This window comes from Miniopterus schreibersii, assembly GCF_964146895.1.
Source record: "Miniopterus schreibersii genome assembly, chromosome: 19".
Taxonomy (NCBI): domain Eukaryota; kingdom Metazoa; phylum Chordata; class Mammalia; order Chiroptera; family Miniopteridae; genus Miniopterus; species Miniopterus schreibersii.
In genome coordinates this window covers 865,566-878,424 of record NC_138119.1, presented here as the reverse complement: position 1 = coordinate 878,424, position 12,859 = coordinate 865,566, and the positions used below count along the sequence as shown (strand labels likewise).

Here is a 12,859-nt window from a genome sequence, read left to right as displayed (position 1 = left end):
AGACAATTATTCCAATGCCACTTGCAGGAAGAGATGAGAGATGTCACCAGCTGTCCAAACGCCTGTCTGCCCGGGATCAGGCAAATGACAGCTGTGGTGCAGGAGCTGTGGGGCAGCTGCCTGTTTCCAGACAGAGGCAGCACTGGCTGCACTCAGGGTGTGGCTTTCTGGGGGTGCTGCGCCCCGTTAGCAAACGGCGTGAGATGGCAGATCTGCCCCCACCCCCAGCCAGACAGGGTGTCTCCACCACAGTGACTGCCCCTAACCGACACTGGGTGTGACACGATGCTCGGGTGCAAACATGTTTTGGAAAAAGACCAACTGTTCAACCCCCAGAGCATCTGAAAGGCCAGACCAAGCCATCAGCACCCATGGGACTCGGAAGGCTGCTGAGTGAATCCAGGACACCCTGTAGGCAGGGCCACTGGTCAGCGTTAATGGTGCGGCTTCACCTCTCTCCAGGCAGGTTTCCACACGGGAGGTGCAGGGCATCTCCGGCCGTGTCTGAGGAGCTCAGGGAGCCCCCAGGGGAGACGCTGAGGCTGGTTCACAGGCGAAGGCTGAGCCTTCCCCACCTGCGAGCATGCAGATCGCAGCGGGAAGTGAGGTTGTGTGCTCACCAAAAACTCCTGGTCCATGAAGTAGGGCTTTTCGGAAGATCCATCATTTGTTTCCAGGTCAGCAGCAAAACACAGGAAAAGTGCCCCCAGCACGGTCTCAAACACAGATAAGAAACTGTGGGCCACGAAGAAGGCAAAAAAGGCAACCAGGAGCAGCGGGACCGCCCACACCTGCAGCGCACGGTGGTAGTTAAAGGCCATCAGCCCGCCGAAGACCGTGAAGCACACCACCAGCACCTGTCAACACAGGAGTCGTGCAAACCTTCGTAAACGGGCGAGACCACTTCAGAAAGTGTTGCCGTCGGTTACCAGAGTTTCATACATGCATGGGGGGAGGGGCTGTAGGTGCAAAGAACGCTCATCAGAACATTTGGGACAAACGGTGATGGAAAATAGTAACAGTAAAGTAATAATAATAAAGAAAACAAGAAAACTTGGGACAATGAGCTTAGGAAGAAGAAAGCACGAACGGCTGTGGCCGCGAAGGGAAACCTGGCCGCCTGGAGGTGGGGCGAGTAGATGAACTTTCCTATTGGTGCCTGGTTTTCATATTTACCTAGTTGTCATGATACCTCACAAAACTGTTGCTTCGCTTTAAAACTCTTTTATAATCGCCACTTTTAAATGACAGTGTAACAGTCCGTCGAGTGGACACACTGTAGTTTAACTTGGGGTTATCTGTACCCCGAGGACTGAGCAGAAGGGCTGCCCAGAACTGCCGGGGGAATAATGGGATGACTCCCGGCTCTGGCTACGTGTAATTATTCTATTCCCTGGAGCAGGACCGCGGGCTGGGATAGACCTAATTCTCTGACAAGCACAGCCCATCTGGAGTCCGCTTTGCCCCCGGACATCCAAGAAGAGGGACGCGCCCGTCTGAGTGCCACTTGATTCAAGAAACCAAAGAATCATTGGTTTTCACAAGCTCATCAGCAGCTCTTAGCAATTAGGTGTTCGTTATGGGGAATATAGGAAAAACGGGTTGTTTCCCAAAGTAAAATAAAAAAATATAAATCTGTACTGAAGATGAAACTTCATTCCAAAAAATTTTTGGAAGGAGTTATTAGAAAATATATCACCCATAATCCTATGAAGCTAATGCAGACACTGGTACCCATTTAAATGCAACTGTAACCTGGATTATTCAGGCTGCTCTGAAAGGCTCAGTCAGCTATCGGCTGTGCTTCCTTCCCATGCGAAGTCTCTTGGGCCCAGCTGAGCCTAAAAATATGTGTGCAATTAGCACACACCTGTCAGGCCCAAGCGTGTTGTAACTTGTCACTGATGACAGCTCACAATGAGAGCAATGCAGAGACGCCCAAATGCCACAGATGCACAACATGCTAAACCAGGAGGCCCGAGTCCCCACACTTGGCGTTGGCCAGGTCACAGCCGGAGCTGAGACCTTGCTCAATTTGGGCTCCACTTTGGAGAGGGTGCCAAAGAAACATCCGTTCCCATCCCAGTCCTGTTGTGTGGCTTAATTGTTGGACCCCCAGGAGCCTTTATTTACTATTTCAGTGAATTATCATCTTAGCCTCACCTTTCCTAAAAAAATGATGAAGTCTCCGAAACGGTTAACTGATGGGAAGCGACTTGAATTCTCGGACAAGAGCCTGAGAGCGTCTCTGGCTGAGGTACAAAAGTCTGTCCCGTTAATGGCGGTGGCCACGTACGCGTCCTGAAAGAACAGACAGTTAAAAAGAGGATGCCTGTGTCAACACAGAACGTTTGCAGGAAAAAAACAATGGTCCCTGTAAACCCGTGACAAGTCATTTCTTTTTAGGGTCTGGCGTTACCCACAGATGTTTTCAGAGTTGCAGTAAGTGGGGAAGATAAAGCACTTTGGGTCAGGGGGTGGGCTGACCGTCCCCCTGCAAACGTGGAAATGAGGAACACGCTGTTTTTAAAGCGCAGCAGAGGCCAGGGCAGGAAGTCTGAGTGCTGGACACCAGGCAGACCCTCATGCTGGGAGAGGGTGGACCCCAAAGGCTCCGTGGGCGCAGGTGGAACCAGTGAAGGCCTGGGGCCCGGGGACCTCACCCCTTCTGGGGAAGAGACCACACTCAGGCCCTTGGAAGAAACTGGGCTCCCTGCACAAATTCAGGATTTACACCCAATTAAAACCCAGCCAACCCAGGAACATGGTGAAGGAAGGCTCCATCCGCCTGGGACCCTGAACTCCTAGGGTCTGGGGAGCCAAGAGCGCCGAGCCCCCCCCCCCCCCGGGGCCAGCAAGGTGGAGCCCAGCAGACAAGCACCCTTGAGGACCCCCAAGTGCTCACGGGAGAAATTTACCAAAGACCCAAGGGGGCGAGCTCAGCGCAGGAGAGAACCTGCCCCGGAGAGTCAGAGGTGAAGAGCCGCAGGGACTGTGCTGACGAGGCCGAGGAGCTACATCAGGAACCGTGAGCTCAGGGAGGAACAGCCAGCGTGGAAACGAGGCGGCCGGGAGGAAGGGGGCCCACAGGGGAGCCCTGGAAACGGAACTGGGAATGCGGGTAAAACGCCGCGGCGCTGACGTGTAGCTGCCGTCTCCTCACACAACAAGCGTTTTCATGTCAATCCACGGCTCTGACCATTTAAATTTTTAAGAAATAGGTATTCTATCGGGGGTTGGGGTGGCTGGGGCACATTAGACAATTTCAAATGTTTTGTTATTATAAGTAACTGTGCAGTAAACATCTTAACTTCCTGATTTTGGATAATTTCTTAAAGATAAATTTCCAGAGATGGGATTGCTCAGAGGACGTGCGTGTGCGTGTGCGTGTGTGCGTGACAGGCTGGAGACCAGGATCAAGGGCATTTCCGTAGCCCCCTCCCCCCCATCAGCTTCCCCCCCCGACCTTCTGGACACCAGCTGTAAATTTTCATTAGAACAAGATGCTGTTTACAAGGGTGGTGGCTCCGCAGGCACAGGCTCTGCAGCCAGACGGTCTCTGGGTTCAGGTCCCAGGCCCACAGTTAACTGGCCGGCTGTCGTGGGCAAATGATTTCACCTCTCAGATCTGTCTCCCCCTCTATAAAGTGAGTTACAGCACCTGCCACGCAGGGATGCTGGGTGGGGAGGGTGGATGAAAGCCGGTGCTCCCCATAAAAGCCCGAGCAAGGCGCCCGGCTGTGGGAAACGCCGCCCAGGTGGTTGTCGTCACCGGGCCCTCACAGCATGACCTCATTTACAACCGGGAAGGAGGCAGCTCTGCCTGCACCCAGGAGGGGTGGAAGGGCCCCAGTCCCCCCGACCGGGCCCAGGAGGGGCAGGGCTTGCTGTCCAGACCTCACCCCAGGGCCTCTCTGTGCTGCGGCAGCTCCAGCACCTGCCCCCCCCCACAGAGGCTCTCAGGGTCCCTCCTGACCCACCCGGGGGGACACAGTCCCCGTGGAGATGTCCTTTCACTACAGAACAGGGCCCTGTGATGAATTCAGCTCCACTCCTCACAGCAGTAGATGGATTTTGCTCCTTGGTTGCAAGGATTCCAGGATTAGAGTACTTTCTCCTGTGTGTGCCGACTCCCTGGATTTTGGCCCCCGGCCCCTGATCGCCTTTAGCGTGTCACGTGCACCGTTGGAACAGTGACGGGGCGTCACAGGCGCACCACAGGCCCCGAGTGCATCACAGGCCTGGGATTACGTCTGAACGCGGGGGGGGGGGGGGGCAGGACCACGGCGCTATTACTCCCATTTCACAGAAAACTCTGATTACTAAAGAGAACCATAAGTGATTGAAGATTACTTTTAGGGAACGGAAAAGCTGGGTTATGGCTCTGAGAGTGACCCAGGAATGTTACTGCAGCTTCGACACACGGAACATTTTTGCCCCCACAGTCAGGGCCTGTGTCCCTCCCCGGCCCAGGCGGCCCTCGCCCTCCAGCTACATGAAGGGGCCCTTCTTTGGGTCAGGACGGGCAGGCCCAGGCTCTGCTGACTCTTACGGGAGGTAAACAGAGTCTCCCTGGTGTAGGAACGCCGGCTCTGCCAGGGACCACGCCGTGAATGGCAGCCTTATTTCTGGAAGGCTCCCTGGCAAAGTCCTGACGGTCATTAACTCAAAACGAGAACCACTGAAACGAACCCGAGAGGCTGCAGAGGAGCCCGGCATTCACGATCCCCCAGAACTGAAGGCGCAGCGGTGAAATCTGAGCCCAGGCACAGCCCACATGCCTCGGGACTGATGGTAACACTGGCAGGATCTTCCTGCAATGTGTTCTCATCACAAACACACACTGCGGGGGTGGGGGGGGGGCGGCCTCAGGGCCTCTAGGCCTCACTGGCCCGGGAAGAAAAGGTCGAGAGTTCACTGTCGACAGGTGCCAAGACCAGAGCGCCAGGGAGTGAGGAGACTCCAGTTCCTCCGGGGGGGCCAGGTGTGCAGGGGGACCTGCCTCTGCTGAAACCTGCCCTGAAGCCAGGCACCCGGCGGTGCTGGGCTGTTAGCTTACTTTTAGGATGGCTTTAATATTTTGACCTGGGGGGCTCCCAACCACCCAGCCCTGCTCTCCATGGCCTTTCAGATACAAGGATGAATGGTCGCCTGACTTCAACAGGAGAGATGAAGCTAGAGAGACACTGAAGGAACATCTGAGTTTCGGGCAAATGTACCTTCATGCACAAGGCTCAGGATTCTGAAAAGTCTTCCTAAAATCACGGTGAAATTGCTAAGAGGCGAGAGGACTTATTTTCTCTTCACGCTGTGTCTACACGGAGGCACCGGATGGTAAAGAGCAAGCCCCCTCTCCTCCCACCTCCTGCTGTTCTGTCAGGACTTCGAGCATTTACAGCATTTACGGTGACAGTCTTGGGTCCTCAGAGGTCCCTGCACTGCCACGGTGACTGTCCCCCCACCCTGTGCCAGCTGTACCATCCCCTCCTCCCTCTCCGAGAGGCCGATGCAAGTTGAATGGACGCAGGAGGGGCCTTGGACACACCGAGGATGTCTTCCCAACACTTCTTCACACAAAACCCAAATTTCATTGATGGTCCATCTGTTCCCTCAGTAGAATGTGAGGTTTAGAAGGCACCTCAGCATCACCCAGGGAAACCCTCTCATTTTCGTGACCAGGAGGTGGAAGTCTCAACAGGCTGTCGCCAGGCAAAGCTGACAGAGCTGGGACAGGAATTAGGGGTCCACAGCTAGTGCCCCGCCTCCCACAAATCCAGAAAACACCATATCAGGGAGCTAACTGCCCTGTGCTGGGCTTGACGAGCTGGCAGAGCTGCAGGTGGGGGTCCGCGGCCCTGCAGAAGGGCTGCCCCCAGTCAGCTACAGAGCTCTCATCGTGAACCCCACGGGCCAAGTGTGACCTGTGGAGGAGATGGGCAGGCAGAGCGAGGCCAGGTCTCACCCCAAAAGGAGAGGGTGCTGACGCCCATGTGGGGAAGGGGCGTTAGGGCCTCACCCTCCTGAGCCCTGAGCCCTGGGACACGCCCCCAGCAGGTGGGAGTCGGCTTCGGAGGGGCTGCTGAGAGGCGCCGGGAAGTGGGGGCTGCGGCTGCCTCTCTCCCAGACAGTCCGGGGCCTCGGACAAGCAGGTGTCTCGACTCCTTTCTGTCTGGAGCCGGGGCGGCAGCGTAGGCCGTGAAACAGCTGGGCGGGGGATTAGCACTGCCTATAACGGGCCTAGCTGCAAACGATCCCAGCACACGTGTGAGCGTCCCTCTCGGAGGCGCACAGGTGGAGGCCCCTTCCCGCTCCCGCCACCAGCCGGCCGGCCCAGAATAGCTCCGCAGCAGTGGCGAGGCCGTGGAGTTCGGAGCCACTGCTGTCCCGGAGAGAAAGGCTGTACAAAGCCTGCCACAGCTGCCAGGCAGCAGGGGGCACCCACAGGCCCCAGGTCTGGGCCGGGCACCGCAAGAACCCGCATGAGGTCCTCGGGGTCTTTTAAGCTGACCCCTCATTCTGCCAGAGCTCAGCAAGGTGGAGGGATCCACCCGACTTCCACAAAGGTGGCAGAGCCCACGGAGGCCACACCTGACCAGGTGCTGCTTCTCCCTGGGCCCGCCCGCAGCTCACTTCCTGCACCTGCTCCCACGTCTGCCGGGAGAACAGAGGACTGAAGGGAGCGCAGTGCTCAATGGGATACAAATACAAAACGAATTAAACGGCCAGATGAGCCACAGAAGTGAGATGCTCATTAAGATGAAGAAACTGCCCTTGAACCCTGGGTGCACCGGCGCCAAGTGTCCTCCCCAGTTGGCAGCAGTTGCAGGCTCTGCATGGTTGCCGGGCGTCGCCATGGCAGCCAGAGGTCTCCACAGAAGCATGACTTTAAGTCCTCAGGAAACTAAGTAAAACACCAGTTTGGGTTCCTAAATAGCACCTCTGGGTAAGCTTTGGTAACATACCATGTACTTACTGATGGGTAAACAGCCCTTAGTCGCAAGCGGAAGGAATTTCCATGAGCTTCGGCCACTGCCTGCGAGAGCTGAAGGGGGGGGGGGCACTGTGCAGCCCCCGGGAAGCGTCCTGGGGTCCAGCGGTGGGTTTCAGAACCAGCACCAGAGCTGGGACAGAGGTGAGCATCCCGAGGGACAGGTGTGCACGCAGGGGGACACTCCCAGGAGGCCTGGCTTTGCTCTGTACTCAGTTTCACCACAGTCCCCTCCCCCATCGTGCCTGAGGTCAAATGTCTGAAAAGAGCATAAATAAGTGGTGGCTGGATAGGTAAACGTGCCAGACGCGCACATACAACCTTTTCAGGGAGACACACATCTGGTATTTACGATGCAGACGAGTAATGAGACACGATGGGGGGGTCGCATCCCCCCACCCCCACTCTGCAAGGGAATGACTCCGGCCTCGGCCTGGGTGTCCACAAAGTGCAGCAACTCCACCGGCCTCCCTCCCTGACCAGGGAGGACAGATGAGGCTTTAAGGTAGTGACCAGCTCCTTGACGCTACGTCAAGAGGAGGGTCTGGGTTCTGATGGCCACGGGTGGGTCCCCCTTCTTTAGCATTGCCCAGCCCCCGCTGCACAGAAGGGAGAAAACACCACGGGCCTCGGCCCCTTTAAATCTGATTTCCAGAGAAATCGTCCCCCAGTGACTCACTCCAGTGCTGGGAAATTTTTCAAAAGGCTAAATTCCTCGTCTCACCCTCAGCTCACGTTCCTCTGTCCCCTGCCAAGTGAGGCCAGCAAGAGCGCTGACCACCGTTAGGCAAGGATTGCCTGCACCCTTCCAAGCCCTTACTGCACCCGGCTCTCCAGCAGCTGACTGGCACCGGAGGGGACACAATTCTTTCTCTCCTTTCCCTTCTTCCTCCGCTTTCTCAGTCACTTAAACCTCAGGCCTCCTAGCGGCGCCCAGGTCAGCTGCAGGGGCCACGCCACTCAGATGCTCTCACAGCCGGTTTAGGTTGTCAACCCCAAGAAGGAGTGCACCTGCCCAGAGGGACCCCTTGTGGTGGTTCACTGAGCCCAAAAGTCACAACCAGAGCCCAGCAGCCACTGTTTGCAGAGGCCTCAAAGGCAGGATCTACCTTCCAGGCAAAGCCACAGGCTGCCTGGCCAGCCCCCTGCACTGCGCTCCTGCCCGCTGAGCTGCCCCCATGAAGTTCTTGGAATCCTATTTCCACCAATGGGCTATGGCCTGTCCCATCCAATCAGAGCTGCACAGATATATACTCATTTGCACCTTTACTGACCAATCAGAGTGGCTCCATAAGGCACAAATCTGACCAATCAGAGTGTGCAAATTTGGATTCCTCATTTGCATAGAAATGGACCAATCGGGGATCAGGGCAGGAGCTCCCTCTACATAAGCCCACCTCCCTCTTGCCTCATGGGGGGGGGACATGGCTCAGTGTCCCCTGGAGGCTGTGTTTCCCCAGTTTGCGGTGCATTGGCTGCAGTTACATTTTTGTTGACAAGCTCAAGGCCGCCTAAGGAGGCTCCCTCTTTGCAACACTGATTCAGCTGAGCCCTTCTGTCCCTCAGGGACACTCATTCCCCCTGCACGTCTGTATAAGGATTCCTTACTTTACATGGGTAATAACAGTGTGGTTAACACACCCTTCGAACTCCCAAGGGGAGAGGTGCTGGGTAAATACAAGGAGATGAAATTTAAGAATGCCGAAAACACGTCAACAGGCAGAGGAAACACATGTGAACATGCACGAGACAGTGGTTGTCAATGTGCTTCAGGAGCAGAGCCCTGTCTTCAGAGGAAGCCTCCCGTGGAATCCACTCCTCAACCAGGTAAGAGTGGAGCTGCTCTGGTGGGAAGGTGGGGGGGGGCGCTGGTGGTTCGGGGCCAGGGCCCGCCCCCTCCTCGCCTGTTTCTCTCCCCACCATCCACAGGGAGCCCCCTAGGCTTCCACAGGGCAGTTTTTTGTTTTTTCAGTCCTCGCCTGAGGATATTTTTCCATTGTGGAAGGGGGGTAGGGAGAGAGATGTCAATGAGAGACACACATCGATTGGTTGCCTCCCACACAGGATCGAACTTGCAACCCAGGTATGTGCCCTTGGCAGGAACCAATCCCGGGACCCTGCAGTCCGCGGGCCAAGGCTCTAACCACCAAGTCAAGCCAGCCAGGGCCAATGTTTCTGATTTTTAAAGGAATATTTGTAGCTTGAACAGGAAAGGGGGTGAAGTATATAAAAATCCAGGAGGTGTCTCTTTTCCTATTTCAGGAAAATTATAGTTCCTGGGAAGACACTGAAAACGAGCTGTCGGCTGACAGATTATATTCATCACAGTGGGGTTTCCAAAGCCTCTTCCTCTGTTTATTTCTGAAAAGAGAAGTGCACTTCTTTCCAAATTTGAAGACTGGCACTAGGGACCTGGCGTCCTCACGTCAGGGCCCATGAGCTCCAGCCCACACCCAGCCAAAAGCCCACTTTCCCCTGGCCGGAGTTAAGCATAATTGTCACATTTTAAAAATGGTAGAAAAAACCCCAGAAGATTTCTGGACGCATGAAAATTCTGTGGAATTCAAACTTCAGTGTCGTGAGAAGCAAGTTTTCCTGAAGCACAGTCAGGCCCGTGGCTTATTGGCCACGACCACGGGAGAGCTGAGCAGCTGTGACAAGACCAAATAGTTACATGACCTGGCCAGTCACAGAAAAAAAGCTGCCAATCCCTGACTGGAGAGATGGAGCCCAACTGTGGGCCCCTCTGTGTGTCCCTGGGGCACGTGGCTGAGACATACCTGGTGGAGATGGCGCAGGTATCTGTCCAAACAGCAGAGACAGCAGACGCAGCACCTGAGCACACACCTGGACCAGGCCCTCTGCTGCGGGTCGGGGGCAGAACCAAAGGGAGAGAGTCAGAGACCACCAGGGGGGAGGCGAGCGGCAGGTTCTGCAATGCGCTGTTTCCACCTGGAGATGACACACCTGGGGACGCACTGTGGCAGCGATCATGCGGTGTGGGCCAAATTATTCTACTGCGCATGCTACGGCTGCTAATTATTGTTATTACCAGTGGCCAAAGTTTCTCTCTCGTGGGCTTACCTGCTACGACTGCTGCTGACCTCAGCAGGAAGGGAAAGGGGTTAGCCCGTGTTTACTATCAAAGGTAAAATCTACACCCTCTGGTGCCAGTAAAAAACGCTCTCTTCCTTCGTCTCCCCTTCAGTGTCTTCAAGGATAAACTTTGCTCTTTCAAACCAGCGTAAGTCGTGACAAATTCACATCCCAAAGACAATAAAATGAATTACACTTTGTAGATATTAGTTAAGTGCTGATGGGGGAAGAAAGAATCAAGTTTAACTTTTTTGGAAATAAATCCAATAGTGAGACATTCACGGCTAAATTTTAAGAGATAAGTTAGTCCCCTGAACTACAACTTGGACTTGCGTACAACTGAAGAGAGAAGACACTTGGAGGAGGCGGTGACTGAATGCACCCTACCCACGGCCCAGAGTTTTAAAAAAGGCCTGAAAACAATCCTGAAATAGTCCTCTGTGAGGACCCCAGAATAACTCGGCCTTATATGGGCATTTTCTTGTCCCAGTGTCAATTCAATTGCATGAAATTTGACCTGGATACTTGTCAGCCTGGCTGTGGCCATGGCCGTGAATGAGCCATTTACTGAAGGAAAGACCTTCCCCGTTTACTAAGAACTCTTAGGAAACCCAGAGGCTGGAGTCAGGTTTGTGAAACTCTGACCAAGTCCCGAAGCTGCTGGGGGTGGGGGCGGGGGCGGGGGTGGGGGGGGCAGCGCTGTGTGAGAACAGAGATGCTGGGAAAAGTCCAGCCTGCCCTGTCTGGGGGGCCAGGAACACCCTGAGAACAGCTGTCTCCCTGGTGCTCTGGTTCCCACTGGCATTCATAACCAAATGGGCATGGAAATAAAAACCAGGGTGGAGAGAACCCAGCACAAAAGCTCTACAGTTCTCTGTCTTTGGAGCTGAGATTTGGGTCATCTTGCCCATTTCTCACTCTTGAGTGCGCTCAGCAGTCCCTCCCTCCCTCCCTCCCTCCCTCACACACACACACACACACACACACACACACACACACACACACAACCAGTGACTCCCCACAGCACCCTCTAGGAAACGCAAAAGGCAGGGAGTACTCTATCATTAAAACATAAACAAATATTCTTCTTAGCTTGTATTATCGTGTATTTCCTTTCTTTAAAAAAAAAAAAAAAGCATCTAAATGTCCACAAAAACTAGTTTAAATTTGCTGGGAAGAATTCCTCCCATTTGTTTAGCATTTAAACAAGGGGGAAACCACCCCACTCGGAACTACTCCCCCACCCCACCCTCTCCACCTCCACCTCCAGGGTGAAGAACCAACACATGAAACCATAAACAGAGCTGCCAGGACAGAAAGCTCACTGGGGGCGAGGGGGCAGGGGGTGAGGGTGGGGTAGGGGTGGTGGTGGCCTTCTGAACAGCCACCGTCACAGGCCCACTCCTATCCTGGGACCCGCTGACCTTGGCCTCACCTTGTCTTTCAGGGTGTTGGAGATGTACATGAGGGCGGCCCGTGGAACCCTCACCATGGGGATCAAAAACGAGCCCTTCACAACTGTCCCTTGGTGGTAGCAGAACAGGGTGGAGAGAGATGACAGGATGGGGCGACCGGGAGGGTCATTTTCATTTCTGGGAACAGGAGGAAAAGACAGCATTTTAAAAACGCTGCTGAAAAGGGAACGGAGTCTGGTTCAGATCAGCGATGGCACAACAGTACCCAGCGGTGATGCCGAAAGCATTGGGCAACGTTTTCCTGCTCCTTGGTCACTAAGGACAAAGCAGTTTTTGGGCTAAGATAACTGTTTGTGGCACTCAATGCCACAAACAAACATAGAGTAGAAAATTTTTAAAAAACACACTGATGTGTTAAAATAAACCAGGTTACCTCTTTAAAACACTCACCCCTTCCACCAACCCTGTAAGTTGCCTATTAATCTCATTTTCATTTTAGGAAGCTTAATCCTGTAACAATCTGCAAGGTATAAATCACACATGGAAATCCTGCCTACCCTGGCTGCCCGGTTGAAGTCCCTCCTGCATCACATGACCAGGACCGCGGCCAGGGAGGGAGCCTGAGCTCTGCTGGAGCCGCTGGGCCGGGAAGTCTGGCCTCAGCACTGCTCTGGGCTCCTGAAATCCAGCCGATCCCTACACTCCACTAAAGGCCGCGTCAGTAGGAATCATTTACGGGACTTGTCATGACACAGCTCCCAAGAATGTGAACCCGAGTCCCACAGGCTGGGGAAGGAGTGAGAGAGAAAAGCACAGCCTTCTCCCTGCCCAGACCTGAGGGTAAAACAAAGGCGACCCTCCCTGACCCTCGGAATTGTGCTGAGCCAGTTCCAGAAAACGAGGGCCTTTCTGGGAATCCACCTCTCCGACTCCCAGTGAAGCTGGTCCCTCCCAGAGCAGGATCCCCAGCGAGGTCTGCTTGCTAATGAATCAGGGTCTGAGGCGAGCTTAGTCTGACGGGGAGGGACTGCGGCCAGCGGTGTACTTCGCGGTTAATCATCCAGGACGGAGAAGAGAGCGCGTGGAAGGGGGTCTGAGCGTCGCCGCCACGAAAGGCCGAGTGTGTTTCAGCTCAGTGTCCCCCGAGGAGGAAATGCCAGGGAGCTGCAGCTGACGGGAATAACTGTGATCTGATCACAGAAGAGCAGAGCAGGCCAGGAAAGTCTGACACATTCGCTCCCTTTCCTCTTTTTTTTAAAGGATGAATGTTTACGTTTCCATTTAGGTTTGTAGGGCTTAGAAATCAAGGTGCTCAGGATGGGGCCTGAGGGGCAAAGGGAAAGACAACAGAGCCCCCCCC

At 54.6% G+C, this 12,859-nt stretch overlaps 1 protein-coding gene across 2 annotated transcripts in view; it reads right to left on the bottom strand.

Annotated features, from left to right (window-relative positions):
* SLC44A3 (solute carrier family 44 member 3) overlaps nt 1–12,859 on the bottom strand; it is a 29,897-nt gene that overhangs the window by 2,113 nt on the left and 14,925 nt on the right. For both annotated transcript variants that reach the window (XM_081122314.1, XM_081122315.1), the window contains exons 11-14: nt 11,520–11,676; nt 9,769–9,852; nt 2,164–2,301; nt 621–857 (exon numbers count right to left, since the gene is read on the bottom strand). In XM_081122314.1, coding sequence (XP_080978440.1) covers nt 621–857; nt 2,164–2,301; nt 9,769–9,852; nt 11,520–11,676 — 616 coding nt within the window. The remainder of the gene's footprint in view (nt 1–620; nt 858–2,163; nt 2,302–9,768; nt 9,853–11,519; nt 11,677–12,859) is intronic.